General features: G+C 41.6%; 3 protein-coding genes across 4 annotated transcripts in view; 2 read left to right on the forward strand and 1 right to left on the reverse strand.

Moving 5' to 3' along the window:
- Positions 1–6,270, reverse strand: part of LOC138965057 (uncharacterized) — a 29,395-nt gene extending 23,125 nt beyond the window's left edge. Inside the window, exon 1 of the mRNA XM_070337182.1 lies at positions 6,145–6,270. Within this exon, the coding sequence (XP_070193283.1) occupies positions 6,145–6,202 (58 nt within the window). The 5' untranslated portion in view covers positions 6,203–6,270. The remainder of the gene's footprint in view (positions 1–6,144) is intronic.
- The window catches only part of LOC138965092 (uncharacterized), a 305,948-nt gene that overhangs the window by 122,337 nt on the left and 165,688 nt on the right, over positions 1–17,923 (forward strand). The gene's annotated exons all lie outside the window — the stretch shown is intronic.
- Positions 15,678–17,923, forward strand: part of LOC138965060 (uncharacterized) — a 70,270-nt gene continuing 68,024 nt past the window's right edge. For both annotated transcript variants that reach the window (XM_070337183.1, XM_070337184.1), the window contains exon 1: positions 15,678–16,091. The gene's annotated coding sequence lies outside the window, so the exon portion shown is untranslated. The remainder of the gene's footprint in view (positions 16,092–17,923) is intronic.

Genomic DNA, 17,923 nt, shown 5'->3' on the forward strand with positions numbered 1-17,923 from the left:
CTACTCCTTGGAAATTGCACAAATCCGCACTGGTCATCCATCGTAGTCATCCGCACTGGGCATGTGCAACAGTCACCTTCACCGGTCACCCGCACTGGTCATCTGGATCGGTCATCCACACTGGTCATCCTTTGCGGTCATCCGCACTGGTCATCCTTTTGTGATCATCCGCATCGGTCATCCGCACTATTCATCCTTCATGATCATCTGCACTGGTCATCCGCACAGGTCATCCTTCATGATCATCTGCACTGGTCATCTGCACTAGTCATCGTTCATGATAATCTGCACTGGTCATCCGCACTAATCATTCGCACTCGTCATCCGCACTGGTAATTTTTCATGATCATCTGCACTGGACATCCGCACCGGTAATCCGCACTGGTCATCTGCACTGGTCATCCTTCATGGTCATCTGCACAGGTCATCCACACTGGTCATCCGCACCGGCAATTCTCACCGGTCACCCGTACTGGTAATCTACATGACATCCTGCGTAATCATCGGGCGTTGTCATTTATTGGTCATCAGGCATAGTCATCCGCTACCATTTCGGCAATTGAAAAAAGGATCGATGGTGGCTGCCCTCAAACTGGAAACTCACTGCATGACCATGTCATCGTGTGTGGTAAACCAGCGTGGTCATCCCGCCTGGTCATCTGGAGTGGTAAACTACACATCATCCTGTGTGGTCATCGGCGAGGTAAAGTGCATACTAACCAGTATCCCTGGTTCGTCGCCATGACCTTTACGTTATGAGATAGAGGTCTTTTGTATGTGAGACATGGTACATCAGGTTTAGCCTCTTGACCTGACGCCTAATACACCTCCTCGGGGCGTCACTAACTGACACAACACTGTGTATATGGTGTCAAAAGGGATTTCATATGCCGAATCGCTTGGCGCTGTGACACCTTACAAGGCCTTTCGTCTGATGTATACATTCCTCACCTGACTAGATCTTCTTAAAAAAAAGAGCACAAGATAACTTTAAGGCCCAAAAAAAAAGGTGTGGTTACGGTAACATAGCCAACAAAAATAGGTTAGGAAGGTAGGCAATCACTTTTTTTTTATTAACTTTTTTTTTTTATGTGTACACATTAAACCTACTTGACAGGGAAATAAGTGTGCGACTCGGGCGATTTTGCTTTCATTGCGTTTTCTGCACTCTTTTTATTTTTGTTTTTTTTTGTTGTCGTTGACAAATGTAATAAAAAGTTATAGGGTCGGCCCCTAAAAATAGGGTAGGTCGGGTTACCGTAACCACACCTATTTTTTTTAGGCCTAAGTTATTCTGGGTAGTACAGCCACTTTTCCAGGATTAAGTTGTTATCTGCTTGCTCACCGACCAAGTCACTCATTGATTCTGGAACCCACCAGGATGGTAGGGTCACTTCAACGACGAGCGCTTCATAAGCTGTCTCCACCTCTGGCGGCTGTGAGCAATTTTTGGGAAGTTGCAAAACATTTCCCAATCCACTCTGTAATGATATCTGTCCCTCTGTTCATTTGTCTTCTCTATCTTCTCTTTCCGCGCACCATACCCTGTAAGATGGTCTTGGAGAGCCCGCCTGTTCTTGTTACATGGCCACACAATATCAGCTTCGTCTTCTTGACAGTGATCTTTGTAGTGATGCACGTGCTAAGTGATGGTTTTGCAGACATTAAAATATATGACCTTGAAATTGTTTGACCTTGAAAACATGTGACCTTCAGTGTTGGTGAACGTTTTTATTCATGGCAAGTTTTAAGAAGATGAACACATTTCGTCATTTTATCTTCAAAAATAGTATAATCCTTTATCCTTTGAATGAACATTTGACATTCATATGACCTTGAAATGCGATGAAGGTCAAGCAAAGTGCAACAGTAATCAAAGCCCACAACACATATAAGCTTAAACCATTAGCTGTAACTGAAAAAAATATATTGCTAAAACTATATCATCCTGCTCCGTTAACCAGTTTTAACGGTCCCCCAACAGACCAGCCATTCGGGTTATAGTGTCTGCTAATCATGTAACTGTTGTTATGCATATTAACTCCCGTTTTATCTCCCGGAAAACATAAATAAATACAGTTCTGCTAGTTTATAGCATGCAGTTTCGACTATTTTGCAGTCTGGAATCCATCTTGTCCGCCATCTTGAATACATCAAAATGCCCAAGGATGACAGAGTGTCATCCGTCGGATCTGTAATCTACAGACATCACAGAGTTCAAAACAGTCAAAACATTCTCCGAGGTATTTTTTGAGGGGTTAAGGTCAAAATCGGGAAATGACGACCCGACTACTGACAAGCTAGGAACAGACGGAAAATTCCGAACAAAAGTAAATGACGTCAAAGTCTCTTTCGCTTTGCGTGTAACTTTGTCATGACGTCTTTTTGTGACGACAGTATACGCGACAATTTGTTCGCTTCCGGTGTCATTTTAGACTGAAAAGCAACTTAAAAGAAGGAGCTAAGCCTGTGTCTTGAAACAGCTGAAAAAACACTCTTTTGGATTGCCGTTTCAATGTTAACCAAAAAGTTAAAGAAAAACCACAAGGTTCAGTTGCGAACTGACAGCGGATTGAGCATTTATTCCTGTTGATGAAGGTACGATTGAAGCTTTATTCTCTCCGTCAACCAACAAGACTAGATTTGTAGCAGACGACTGAAAAACAAAGTGTGCGTTTTTCCTGTCTTGTGAAGGCGATTATGTCGTTATAAGTTATCTGTACTGACGTTGTGAAGACATTTCAAAACAAAATTTAGCTTTGATGCGTCACGGGATATAAGCTTATACGTTTTCATCCATGGAATTGTTTTTTTCGTCTCGGCAGGGTGAATGAATTCATGATGTCTTTTCCGGAACTGGACAAAACTGGCCTTGCCAAGACTGAAACAAAATATAGTTCTACAACTTCTAGGCTTGGGTTGATTGCCCATGGTGAATTTCCAATGATTTGTTTCCACATCCCATGACAAATTCTCTTTACTTTGGTCATGCCATATATACGTTACAGCTCCGTCCATCCATGGTATCGTGTGATATTTTGTCTCGACGGGGTGAAAGAATATAATGACGTCACTCTCGGCAGAGCCTCGAGTGACGTCATCATATTCATTGACCCAGTCTCGACAAAATATCAGGCGATACCATGGATGGACGGAGCTGTAACTTATACTTACATATATATATATACTGACGTCCAAAAGAAACGCGAAAAATATTATTTATTTTACAAATAATTTTTTCTGGATTAACAAAAGTTGCGTTATTTTTGGCAGCCAGTATTATCAAGACCGATGTCTGAGGAAGGTGTATTGTGAATTTTACCGCATCAGCGCACTTGCAATCCACGTAAAGCCCGAGTTAGCTGATACATTTTTCTTGTGCAGTTCAGCTACACGTGCAAGAAAAGCACAAAAGCTGATCAGTGAGTGGTGTTCACTGTCACTAGAGGATACAAATGGCACAAAGTTACAGGTTTCATCAGTCCCTCAATCGACGCTATCACCATGCCAAGACTCACTTCTGCTGAACGCGAGAGAGCCATTGGACGTCTGGAGGCTGGGGACACGCCGGAAGCCGTGGCTGCGACTTTCCAATGTCACATATCCACCATTTATCGTCTCCTGCAGCGGTTTGTGATAACTGGCTCTACTGCTTATGCCGAGCGAAGCGGCAGACCCCGAGTGACGACGCCAAGGCAAGATCGGCACATTTTCCGCAGCCATGTTGCACATCCCTTCAGAACAGCTGCAGAAACAGCCAGAACTGTTATAGGGACACACCAGGCACCCATTTCTAGGCAAACGGCCAGCCGGCGACTGCGCTTCAGGGGGCTGAAGAACTGCCGTCCAGCCAGGGGACCCGTCCTCTCCGTGCGCCATAGACAGGCACGCCTGCATTGGGCGCAAGGCCTTCTCAATTGGAACAATGTTCGCTGGCAGAACGTGCTTTTCAGCGATGAAAGCCGTTTCTGCATTGACCATGCCGACGGGCGTGTTCGGGTATGGAGAAGAAGTGGTTACCGCTATGCTGACAACTGTGTCGAGGAGAACAACTCCTGGGGTGGGCTCAGCCTCATGTTGTGGGGCGCCATCGGCCACAACCAGGTGCTAGGCCCCGTCATCTTCCAAGGCCTGGGTCCTGGACCCGGCAACGGCGTAACAGCGCAGCGCTATATGGACCAGGTGCTGCACCCTCATGTGCTGCCTTTTTTTCAAGCCCATGGAAACTGGGTTTTCCAGCACGACAACGCGCGCCCCCACACCGCCAGGGCCACTCAGGATCTCCTGCACCACTCAGGCATCCAGGTGATGCCTTGGCCAGCGTTATCTCCTGACATGAACCCTATTGAGCAATTTTGGGACTTGCTCCAGACACAGCTCAACAGGGTGGTCCCAAGGCCCACAACTGTCGCTGATCTTGATCGGGCCGTCCGGCAGGCCTTGACCAACATTCCCAGGCAAGCCAGCAACACGTTGGTCCGCTCAATGCACCGCCGATGCCAGGCCGTCATCGATGCTAATGGGGGCCACACACGCTATTGACTGCTAATAACGCATCGTCTCCGCAACCTTACTGTGTTATGGACCATAAGTCAGTGTTCTACTCTACCAAAACTTGGACATTAATAATGAAGGTTGAATTTTTGTACGATTTTTTTTATTAGGCAATAAATGACACTAGACACTGTTTTTCGCGTTTCTTTTGGACGTCAGTATACTTGTTCGCTGTTAATATTATTGATGCATGGAGTCGTAGGGGAAGGGCCCCTAATATGGACCACTTTTTGTTTATTGCTGATAACTAGCTTGTTTTCTTGCGAAGAAGTTTCATTTTGTGGTTGGTAGTCCTTCTCTCTTAGTTTAACCGTTAGGCCTAATTAGAGTGAAATAGCTTTGATAGACCTTCAGCAAAAATTAAATACAGAAAAAATCACAAAAGGTCCATATTAGGAGCCTGGGCGCCCAATATGGACCAGTGAAGCGGCCTTCACGAATCACTGTAAAAAGCCCCCTATACTTCAAAATAACATGATACAACTTAGTGTGCAAATCAGCCTAATTCAAATATGCTTTAGATTTAGCTGTTTCGGGTTGATGAGAGTATTATTTGAAGCACACCAGGAAACTAAAGAAGCTTATCACAAAACAGAGTGAAAATAAGTGAAATTATCAACTTTCACACAAAAAAAAGACTATTTGTTATATTTTTTTGTTTTGAAATCTTGAGGGCTAGTTATAGATTATTTTCAGCAAGCTTCTTTATGAATTAATTAAAATTTCCTTTATTTTTTATTTTCTTCGATTTGTTGAAGGTGGTCCATATTAGGGGACTCACACATACTTTGAGGTTTTGCTATTATTTTTTGTTTGCAGTAGAAACTCGGGGTACACACTGTTAAAATGTAACAAATACTGTCTTAGCTGTCATATATAGCCATTTTTGTGTTATAAAAGCTTTGGCTGTGGACAGAAACGAGTCCGTTTTAGGCGGCAAATTTAGAGTGAACGCTGCCAAAAGTGAAAAAAAGCGAAAAAGCCTAACAGTTGTGAGGTTTGTGTTTCTGCAACTGTTTTGACATGTGCAACTTATCCAGAGAGGGTGAATGAAGCGAATGAAATTGTTTTGAGCGCTCTAGCGCCGTTAGTTTGTCAGAACAGGAGGTGGTCCATATTAGGAGCCGGTCCATATTAGGAGCCTTTCCCCTACTTCGTTGCATCTCTGGCGTTTTCTCGGAAGACATGAATAACATGCTACATAATAAATCAATCACTGTTTCGAGTGTTTGACGTCAGAGCTTTCTCTTTGCAAGAGGGGCAAAAGAGAGACATCTCAACTTTGTTTTTACATTTTATATAGTTGTTTTTGTATCGCATTAAACAGGAACATACTTACCCCCCCCCCCACCCCCACCACCTGTCGTGCCTTGTTGTTGTTGTTGCTGTTGTTGTTGTTGTTGTTGTTCTTGTTGTTGTTGTTGTTGTTGTTGGAGATGTTGTCTTTGAAAAATATAATAAATCATACAAGTGCTGCATGTTTCCACTATTTATGTTTGATTGAATGCTACAAGTACTCCACCGTTATAATATATACTGCGATGTACTACAAATATTTTAACATAATCACACTGTGAATAAAGAACTCACCTGAAGCAAAGCAGTAAAGTGCAGCTATGTAGCATAAAATCGTTAGTGTCAAAGCCATGTTTTGCGTCCTGTGCGCTGACAATCTTCACAGTGAGACGAACCTTAAAATCTTAGGTGTCTCCTTGAATAATGTGATGAGAGTGTGAACATTCCTACACGCTGATATCATGCTTTTTATTTTATTTTATAACATTGCATTGATAAGAAGTAGAGATAGCCTGACGGAAAGAGAAAGAAACAAGTCGCGTAAGGCGAAATTACTACATTTAGTCAAGCTGTGGAACTCACAGAATGAAATTGAACGTAGTCCGCCGCTAGTGCAAAAGGCAGTGAAAGTGACGAGCCTGCTTGGTGCGGTAGCGGTTGCGCTGTGCTTCATAGCACGCTTTACTGTACCTCTCTTCGTTTTAACTTTCTGAGCGTGTTTTTAATCCAAACATATCATATCTATATGTTTTTGGAATCAGGAACCAACAAGGAATAAGTTGAAAGTGTTTTTAAATTGATTTCGAAAATTTAATTTTGATCATAATTTTTAATTTGTTTAATTTTCAGAGCTTGTTTGTAATCCAAATATAATCAGAAAATGATGAAGAATAAGATGAACGTAAATTTGGATCGTTTTATTAAAAAAAATTTTTTTTACAATTTTAATGACCAAAGTCATTAATTAGTTTTTAAGCCACCAAGCTGAAATGCCATACCGAAGTCCGGCCTTCGTCGAAGATTGCTTGGCCAAAATTTCAATCAATTTGATTGAAAAATGAGGGTGTGACAGTGCCGCCTCAACTTTGACAAAAAGCCGGATATGACGTCATCAAAGACATTTATTGAAAAAAAGAAAAAAACGTCTGGGGATATCATACCCAGGAACTGTCATGTAAAATTTCATAAAGATCGGTCCAGTAGTTTAGTCTGAATCGCTCTACACACACACACGCACAGACAGACAGACAGACACACACACACACATACACCACGACCCTCGTCTCGATTCCCCCTCTATGTTAAAACATCCAGTCAAAACTTGACCAAATGTTAAAACAAGGCCAGGTATTCAGATATTAACACAACAATGCTAGGATATTATCATTCTTGTGAGCTGAGACCCCTATGTACACTCGTGTTTTTTGCACGAGTGGGTTTTTACGTGTGTTTGACCGTTTTTACCCCGCCATTTTGGCAGCCATAGTCTTCTTGTCCTAGCTGTCGGTAGAACTAAAATCAAAACTTGACTAAATTTAATCAGCACAACATGAGATGATTTGGTCGCTTGTTTAACCGTGAAGAAAGACTTTTGCTTTAGTGCAAGGATCTACATTTTTGCAATATTATTTCCTTGTAGTAGTGCTTGGGAAAAAATCATTAATAGTTCCAATATGTTTTATTTTCCTATCAAACCTTGTATAATTCCTGTATAATCAGTGGCACTTCAGTGCCAAGCTTTATTTTAAAGTAAGAAATGATGTATTCGTCCTGGTACTAATTTGTTCATGTTTTCTGTTGTTTGCTTTCTGTATTCCTAGTTGAAAGCATACATGCTCCACACGTATGGTAAAAGGTGGCACGGTTGGCCTAGTGGTAAGGCGTCCGCCCCGTGATCGGGAGGTCGTGGGTTCGAACCCCGGCCGGGTCATACCTATGACTTTAAAATTGGCAATCTAGTGGCTGCTCCGCCTGGCGTCTGGCATTATGGGGTTAGTGCTAGGACTGGTTGGTCCGGTGTCAGAATAATGTGACTGGGTGAGACATGAAGCCTGTGTTGCGACTTCTGTCTTGTGTGTGGCGCACGTTATATATGTCAAAGCAGCACCGCCCTGATATGGCCCTTCGTGGTCGGCTGGGCGTTAAGCAAACAAACAAACAAACAAACAAAATGGTAAAAGGTTGAAATATAAGAACACTCTGAAGTCAATCAAAGGGTCGAAAAATAACGACAGTACATGTAATCAAAAGCTCGTGACTCCCGGCTAATCTTTAAGAGTCTCTTGATCGCGTTTGATCCCTGACATGACATTGGCATTTTTCTTCTACCTTAGATTAAATCATCGATGAGAAAGAGACGGCTATCATAATACACATAAACGGTTGCACACACACGAACACAGACACCGACGCACACAGAGACACATATACCGGTGCACATACACGCTGCACGCACGCATGCACGCACGAACACACACACACACACACACACACACACACACACACACACACACACACACACACACACACACACACACACACAGAAATAAGAAGAGTTTACTGATCACCGGTGGCAATCTTCGTTCATACTTTTATTGTGTACGTTGTGAGATAAAGAAAGTCTTTGTTTTTCTTATTTATAGACAGCAGTTCCATCTTGCTACAAGGTCAGTAAACACTGAATGAATTTGCTTCTGTGTCTTACAAATGTCATTTTTTAAATCAGTTGAAGTCTGAAATAGAACAAAAGAAGAACGAAGAATTTCATTCGCCATACAGCACTGATAAACGTCCCTTGGTGACGGTGACAAACAGTAATGTTTTCTGAAATCGGATATTATTTTATTTTCTATCGTGTCTTTGTGTTATTAGAAATGCGATGTGGTGCCAAAAGAAAAATGTCTATGTTTGTGTAAAATGAAAATGGACATTTCAGTTTTCTTATCTTATCTCATCTTATCTTAATATGAAAGCTGACCTTAGTTGTTTTTCAATATCTTCTGCAAACGTAGAACAAACCAGCAAGCTGATGACTAAATGTACAAACCCAGCGTTCAGCGAACTCAAGTTGTGTCCCCGTCTGTCACACTCTTCAAAGACACGAAACTGTAGGAGGATTTTCGTCTACAGAAATACACATCAAGTTACATTTTTTGCACTCTTTCTTTTCATTTGACAAGCAATTTTAAACAAGTTTTCAGGATATCAGCAAGAAAACAGATTTCCCGCACGGCTAAAAATATACTAGAAATTGGTGGTTGTTTTTACACGTACATAAAAACGGTCGCCTTTTGTTTCAAATGGTCTGCAACAGCGTCTATAGTAACGAATTCATTGCATTAGAAAACTGATAATTGAAATTAATAGTTTACTTAAATTTAAAATCCACAAACGAAGACGGGACAAAGCAAAACAAGAACATACTGTACAAAACAGCAGACTGGTCATACATTTCAAGGGAGATAACACCAATGTTCACTGGCTTAAACTCGGATACTGGATTGTCTATACATGGTACTCTAAATAGAGCTCTTGTAAGTATCAATTACAAATTTGAGTTAAAGGTACCTTCCTTCAAGTGTACACCATCATTTAAAGTAACATATAATATCCGTCTCTGCTTCACTTACATAAGATAAAAATAGAGAATACTACATGGCTTGCTGTGTCCTACCAGAATTACACGAGTTGCTTTGAAAAAATTGAACTGCGAGCGAAAGCGAGCTTTTCGATATTTGAAAAAGCAACGAGTTTATATATTCTACATACTGTACTTACGTTCAATCCCAGGCTCCGGGATTTGTCGAAGATTGCTTGACCAAATTTCAATCAATTTGATCGCAAAATGATGGCGTGACATTGCCACCTCATATTCAACTAAAAGCCGGATATGACGTCATCAAAAACATTTATCGAAAACGTGAAAAGTAATATCTGGGGGTATCATACCCAGGAACTCTCATGTGAAATTTCATGCAGGTCGGTCAGTAGTTTTCTCTGAATCGCTCTACACACACACACACACACACCCGGCACACACACACATGTACACACACACCACACACACACACACACACACACACACACACACACACACACACACACACACCCGGCACACACACACATGTACACACACACCACACCCTCATCTTGATTCCCCGTCTATGTTAAAACATTTAGTCAAAACCTGACGAAATGTAACAAGCATGCGTCATAGACCGCGCCGAGGCATGGCAACAACAGACCAATGAATTTGGCACACAACAGCAACAACAACAGAATAAAACAACAAATACATTCTGCAGAAAAAGCAACCGATTCAAGTTCTATTTTTGGTATATGTTCAAGTACATGTACATGAATGTAACCGAGTGCCGAAACACTACGATCACCTCGGGAGGCGAAGTGCAATCAAACAGGATTGAAAAGGTTAGGGCTAATTTCTTAGCCCTATAAAAACTGTTATGCAAACCCGAAGGTTTCCATGAACATACAGACAATCGGAAACCACCAGACCCCATCACAAACAGATTTCCACAATCCACGGGTGTTGACTTTTAAAGGCACACAACTCGGGTGCAAAGTCTGCTGTGAAAGGAGCGGTAGCCTCCCCTGTCACAATGAAAGGATGCTTTTATCCCAGGTAAAAGCTTGACCACATCTATGGCGATGTACACACAAAGGAATGATCGTGATATGTTTTTTAAAAGAAGTAAAATCCAAAAACAAATTGACTGCCAATGTTCCAATTGGGTCGATATGTTTGTGAACGTTTTGTTTTGTTTTGTCAAAGTAAACGTTCCAACAACTTATCTTTCTTGTTTGTTTTTTTATTTAAAAAGAAGTAATTTTCGCAACCATGTCCTCTTTGTTATTTTCCTTCACGGTTTCAGTGATTAGTTCAACTCAAACATTTATGATATTTCAACTGTCAGTATTCTTAACATTCTCTTCGGGGAAACACGCGCCATTCAAAACAAGTAGATTTTATCCTTCAACTAAAAAGAATAGGAGGAGAAAACTTAGAAGAGGGGGGGTGGGGGGGGGGTGGGGGGATAAAACAAGTAAAAGCAGCATGCCTCTTGATTTGTTGTATGTATACAAGTGGAAAGCTGCTCTAATCCCGCCTTGCAAAAACCGGGACGAATGAATGCCGATTGAACTTCAGAAACTCGTTTAAACTATGGCTTACATGGAATGGAACTAGATGTGTCTCTAACTCCATTGTCTCGAAACTATGTCCTATTTTTCATTTTCCTTCATCGTTTCAGTAAACACATTATCGGGAACATTTTTAACATTCCTTACATTCTCAGTAACGGGAAAATCCGTGTCACTGGAAACAGGTAACATCTCTCCTTGGACGAACGGTAACTTGAGAAACTCGTCTTATATTCTACACGGTGGGTAGTAGCCTATGATGTAAGGCCCCCTTTGACGAAAGGGCACCTCCCATGAAAGAATACCTTCAGTAGTCCCTTTGATTATTATCTTTACAAAAGAAACCTCATGTCATGACAGACTACCAGCAATGTAAGGCCGGTGTTTGGCTGGTCCCAAAAGTGTCCTTTCATCGCAGATAAGCCTATACCACTGTATAAAATAGGAGCGAGTTTCTCAAGTTACGTTGTGTTCCTATTTAGAATGGGAAATATTAAAGGATTTGAACTGTCTTTCGGCTCAAATAAAGTCAAATGCATTGCTGAACCATATATTGTGTTAGTTAATATGTCACGACAACTACCGTTGAGAAACAATTCAACGGAAAAACATACATTATCTAGAAACCGAAAATAGTGATTTTGGCGTTTCCTTGATAATTCTTCAAGGAGCGCACATTTTTTAAAGAAATTCAAAACATACAATAACATGTAATTGGACTACATTTTGTAGAATCAAATTTACGTTATTTTAATTAAAACGTTGATTTCATCATATTCACATACAACGGTTTTAACTGACAAGCTATATTTTCTTTGATTTTATCCCGACCCACAAACGCCTTCCACAAACTCAAAGTGTAGTCCTATGAATACTAAAAAGCCATGCCACGTTTTGTTCCAGTCGGTTGAGAACATTTTGAGTTATCAAGGAAACGGCGAAGCAAGGTGCCGAAATCATCATTCTGAGAAAAAAGGCTTCAAAGTTTAGATACGACGTCAAACTGGAAAACAACCGTTTCTCGGTCCCTAATTGTCGAATTTCCACCAAAATTGGCACAGTGATCCTAACTGAAAAATTAGAAAATAACGGTTTATAACTGACAAAAGCTTGGTTTTCTTCAGAAAAGTACGTATTGAAACTCAGTTATGGACAACGGACCTACTCACAAAATTTCATAAAGATTGGTGAAAAAACGGGATTTAACGGGTTTTTAACTGCCAAAAATGAACTTTTTATTCTTGTTGAAATTCAGTTAGGGACAACCAACCTAACCACAACATTTCATAAAGATCGGTGAAAAATTAGAAAATAACGGTTTATAACGGGTTTTTAACTGCCAATAATTAACTTTTTCTTCTTGAAAAGTTTGTATTGGAGATCAGTTAGGGACAATGGATCACTGTGCCAATGTTGGTGTAAATCCGACGATTAGGGACCAAGAAACAAGGAGCAGAGTGTTTTTTGGCGGTTAAACTGTCATTTTAACGGTTTAATGATTTGGTGAAATTTCTTCCACCACAATACTATACAATGTTTTATCTACCCATTATTGCAAGAACCCCAAAATCACATTTTTTTGGAAAAATCGCTTTCACCCATGCTAGAACCTCCCCTAAAAAAGGAAAGAAAAATAAAACAATTGAAGAACTGGGTGCGTAGGCGGTTGGATTACCCGAAACAAAACAAGTCGCGTAAGGCGAAATTACTACATTTAGTCAAGCTGTGGAACTCACAGAATGAAACTGAACGTACTGCATTTTTTTCACAATGACCGTAGTCCGCCGCTAGTGCAAAAGGCAGTGAAAGTGACGAGCCTGTTCAGCGCTGTAGCGGTTGCGCTGCGCTGCATAGCACGCTTTACTGTAGCTCTCTTCGTTTTAACTTTCTGAGCGTGTTTTTAATCCAAACATATCATATCTATATGTTTTTGGAATCAGGAACCGACAAGGAATAAGATGAAATTGTTTTTAAATCGATTTCGGAAATTTAATTTTAATCATAATTTTTATATTTTTAATTTTCAGAGCTTGTTTTTAATCCGAATATAACATATCTATATGTTTTTGGAATCAGAACATGATAAAGAATAAAATAAAAGTAAGTTTTGATCGTTTTATAAAAAAATATTTTAATTACAATTTTCAGATTTTTAATGACCAAAGTCATTAATTTATTTTTAAGCCTTCATGCTGAAATGCAATACCAAAGTCCGGCCTTCGTCGAAGATTGCATGGCCAAAATTTCAATCAATTTGATTGAAAAATAAAGGTGTGACAGTGCCGCCTCAACTTTTACAAAAAGCCGGATATGACGTCATAAAAGACATTTATCAAAAAAATGAAAAAACGTCTGGGGATATTATTCCCAGGAACTCTCATGTAAAATTTCATAAAGATCGGTCCAGTAGTTTACTCTGAATCGCTCTACACACACACACACACACACACACACACACACACACACACAGACAGACAGACAGACACCCAGACAGACACACACACATACACCACGACCCTCGTCTCGATTCCCCTCTATGTTAAAACATTTAGTCAAAACTTGACTAAATGTAAAAACCAGCTACCCTTTCAGTTCCTTTGGCGGTCCACTATTCTGACGGCAAAATTCGCACAGATCTCAAGTAATATACCGCGGGTTTAGTGTCCGAAAAAGATATCAGAATGCGGTTTGAGGGAAAGATAGAAGTACGGAGTCTACGTGTATCCGTGTGTGTGTGGGGGTGGGGGGAACATTTAAATTCGTTCCGTGCCTGTTACACACTGAAATACCCATGCACATGCATTAAGCTGGCCGAAGCATGGGTGATTATCGCCACACGATTGCGTGTAAGAAACTCAGTGGAGACACACCATTATATTTCTCGCACGGTCAACCACAACCCGACTGATTGTATCAATTCAGCTCAGTGGTTCGTCCTGGTCTGGGTTTTCCCCACCTGAATCTTACCCCAGTGATTGTTTGGGGGGTCACTACTTGTCTAATTTTTTTTATGTGTGTGTGTGTGTGTGTGTGTGTGTGTGTGTGTGTTTGTGTGTGTGTGTGTCTGTGCGTGCGTGTGTGAGCGTTGCGTTTCTCTTTTATTTGTTTTTAATGTTTGTTTTATTACGTTTTCTATCCACGGCCTTTTAATATCAGTCAGACATGATGTAATGGACACCTTTGGAATCCGTTATACGTACATCCTACCTCAGTGGCTGCGACTGTTGTATGTTTTTAGGACTGGGTGGCCGAGTGGTAACGCACTTGCGCTCGGAAGCGAGAGGTTGCGAGTTCGACCCTGGGTCAGGGCGTTAGCAATTTTCTCCCCCCTTTCCTAACCTAGGTGGTGGGTTCAAGTGCTAGTCTTTCGGATGAGACGAAAAACCGAGGTCCCTTCGTGTACACTACATTGGGGTGTGCACGTTAAAGATCCCACGATTGACAAAAGGGTCTTTCCTGGCAAAATTTTATAGGCATAGATAAAAATGTCCACCAAAATACCCGTGTGACTTGGAATAATAGGCCGTGAAAAGTAGGATATGCGCCGAAATGGCTGCGATCTGCTGGCCGATGTGAATGCGTGATGTATTGTGTAAAAAAATTCCATCTCACACGGCAGAAATAAATCCCTGCGCCTTGCATATGTGCGCGATATAAATTGCATAAATTTTTTTTTTTTTAAATAAAAAATAAATCCCTGCGCTTAGAACTGTACCCACGGAATACGCGCGATATAAGCCTCATATTGATTGATTGATTGATTATTTTATTTTTTAATTTTATTTTTTATTTTATGTAAACAAATTTTGTTAGGTTTTAAAACTGATAAAAATCAACTGCCATCGGAAGCACACTATATAAAGAACACAATAATTGTGTATAAGTTACGAAAGTTTTTGCGCACATTGTATGTTGGAGTCCTGTCTACAGCAGCAATAAGGCTAAAGCCGGTAACGATTAGCATCAGGTATATACCCAAGACTGAAATGTTGTTTCTCGGTCGGTGTCCTCAGTGCATGTGAAGAAAAGTGGTGGTGAAATTCAATAGATTTCATCCCAAATCGATTCATTTGAAAACTCATGCACCGAGTGGTTACGTCCCTTGAATGAGAAGGGAAGAATTTTGCGACTGTGAAGCAAATTTTTTTGTTGTTGAACGAATTTGACCCCATGAATGTACAGTAAGTGAGGTCGATCATCAGTACTTTGGACGGGAGGGGGAAAGGGGGGGGGGGGGGGTCAGTTTGGAGTTTATACGAGATGAACAAGGCCGAATCAAATGGAATGGTTTCGTTACACAGGCTTACGATCAGTGTTTCTTGCAAGCATAGAGGTCCGTGTTGCAAGTGAAGAATCATAAACGGGAATTGCAATAAACGCAATAGGGACCAATAACTAAAGAAGTACTTTAGTTTCGTTACGTAAACAAAACCGTATCCTGCATGCAGGCTATATTCAGCGAACGCTCTTCGCTTTTCCTGGACAAAGTAAACAGCAAACGGACAATAACCCCAAATCCGCCAGCCTCAGGTTGTTATTGTCGTCTGCTATCACTCTCTCAAGTAAAGTGAGGACAGGGGCATGCGCAGCGGGGACACCGACAGCCAATCAGAGTCGAGAATTTACACTGTAGAAATTCCGGCTGTGTTGTGTGTGGCAGACGACAGTGCAACACGGTGTGCGTGTGTGTGTGTTCGGTAAACTTTGTGAATCATCAACAGAGTGTTTACAAGCGTGTCGTGTGCAGGATTGCAGAATTGTGATGATAACGAAGTAGGGAAAGGCACTGTCCTTGAAGCCTGGTGAAACTGTAACTGGTCAGATTCTTTGATCTTACCTGTGTGTGCCAGGTGAAACCGCACCCTCAATCTAACCGTGTGTACCTGTGCCAGTGTCAACCAGTGGTGGAAAGAAGGAGAGAAAGAAGCAAAACAAGTTTACGGTGAAGGCTGTAGGTAAAGTGTCTTGGCGAAGACGTCCTGCTTCGTTCAAAGGTTGCCACTGCAAGCTAGCTGTCTTTCGTTAGCTCGTCTGAAAGCGTTGACAGAGAAACCGCTGAGTGGATGCCTCGAGACACAAACGTAAGTGCCGTTTCACTGTCGTATTATACCTATCTGGTTTCAGGGGTGACTCATCTTTATTAGATCATAGTGTACGTTGGACAGGTGGGGAAGGGATCCAGTTACAATTAAGTGGGACAACCGACTTCATGATGATGGCTGGCTTGAGTTGACTTCTTTTTTAGTAGTTGGAGACTGCTTATTTATTTGCTTTATCATGTCTTGGTCAAGTTGGTGTATAGGGTTGAGATTATTTCACACGACTAAGCTATTGCTTCTTTTTATCATTAGTCAATCAAGCAGAATTTTCACCATGTCTTTGTGGCAAAGTAACTTCCCGTTCAAGTTGAACGATTCATGATTACTCCCGTCCACCAAATCAAATTGCCTGGGTAGCAATTTTCTTGCAATAGAACTTCAAACACTTAGCTTGGATTTAAGTGGATTAGGCTTATGAAGTATGGGACAGGTCTAAACTAAATCGAGCCAGAATTGTTGTGTCACGAGCATGCAGTTGGTAAAAGTGGGGACCAGACGATTGAAGTGGCATGGGCCGTATAACATTATGACACTTAGCTGGGAAAAGGGTACGCGAGACGATACCGTGGCACCCCTATTTAAAGACCACAAACAAAAATCGACACAATCAAGTCGTAACAGAGAAGTGTAAAAATGGAGGTTTGTTTGATTGTTTATTGTTGTTTTATTGTCTCGAGTGATGCGAGACCGATTTTCTGCATTCAGCGTCGACTGATCTCATTCTCTGAAAACGAGAATAGGTAACACTGCTAACAGACGTTTTGAACAGAAATTCTGAAATATAAAGGTCTTAAAAAGAAGGGTGAGGTGGTTGGAGTTTATAAAAGAGGGTTAACCTGACAAGGAGTATCAACTTGCACGACCTCCAAATCAGTCCTGAGCAAACCGGGTCTTAACAAGGAAGTCTTTAAATGGAGGCAACTCTTCTCTGTTCAGAGGCTAGGGACATAAACTCTGAGAAAGCAAGGGGATCTTTAAAAATTAAAAGAGGGGGGAGGGGGAGTCTTTGTCAATAGGGGGTGCGTGAAAACTAATAGGGGGTTTCACTGTACTTGACATGAACTGATCCCAGACAGCCACTCTAAAATGACACGAGCTCCTTGTGGGGAAAATGAATTATACTACCCAGAGTGAAGAAGCGGTCAATAAAGCCAGCCAAAGGATCGGTGCTGCGATACAATAAAGCACATCCACACTTGATTCCCAAATGGGACCTTGCCCGTAGCGACACACTGAGACCGAATGAGTCTCCCAGCGGCTATCGATTGATGTCGCAAAACGGTTCATTCGCTTGTTATTGCTACTGCTACTGCTATTGCGCCTAGTCGCGACACCTGCAGAAACCTGCCAGCAGCAATTAGTCATGGAGTCCTCCGCAACGGGCGGCACAAAACAGAGAGAGAGAGAGGGGGGGGGGGGGGGGGGGCATGATGGTGGTTGTCGTTTTGGATTGAATCGTGTTTAGAAAAAAATCGATCGGGGGGGGGGGGGGGGGGGTGATGATGGGGTGGTGATAATTCATTAACTGTCGGTTTTTTTAATGAGTCGTGTTTAATAAAAAATCGATCCGAAGGGGGGGGGGGGGGGGGGGGGGTGATGAAAAGCGGGGTTGTCATTGTGTAGCCTTCTTAAAATTGCAAAACTCGGTTGCGTGTTGCTGATCGCTTGCGTGTGGGGGAAGGACTATCGCCGTAATAGTGCAGCATTGCGTTGTTCCGATTCAATTGATACAATCGATCCGGTTTTCGTTTTTGGTTTTTCCACGCGATGAGGGTTGTTTAGTGCCCTCCTAGATCCTTGACGTCGTTTGCAGT

This window comes from Littorina saxatilis, linkage group LG4, assembly GCF_037325665.1.
Source record: "Littorina saxatilis isolate snail1 linkage group LG4, US_GU_Lsax_2.0, whole genome shotgun sequence".
In the NCBI taxonomy this organism is placed as follows: Eukaryota; Metazoa; Mollusca; class Gastropoda; order Littorinimorpha; family Littorinidae; genus Littorina; species Littorina saxatilis.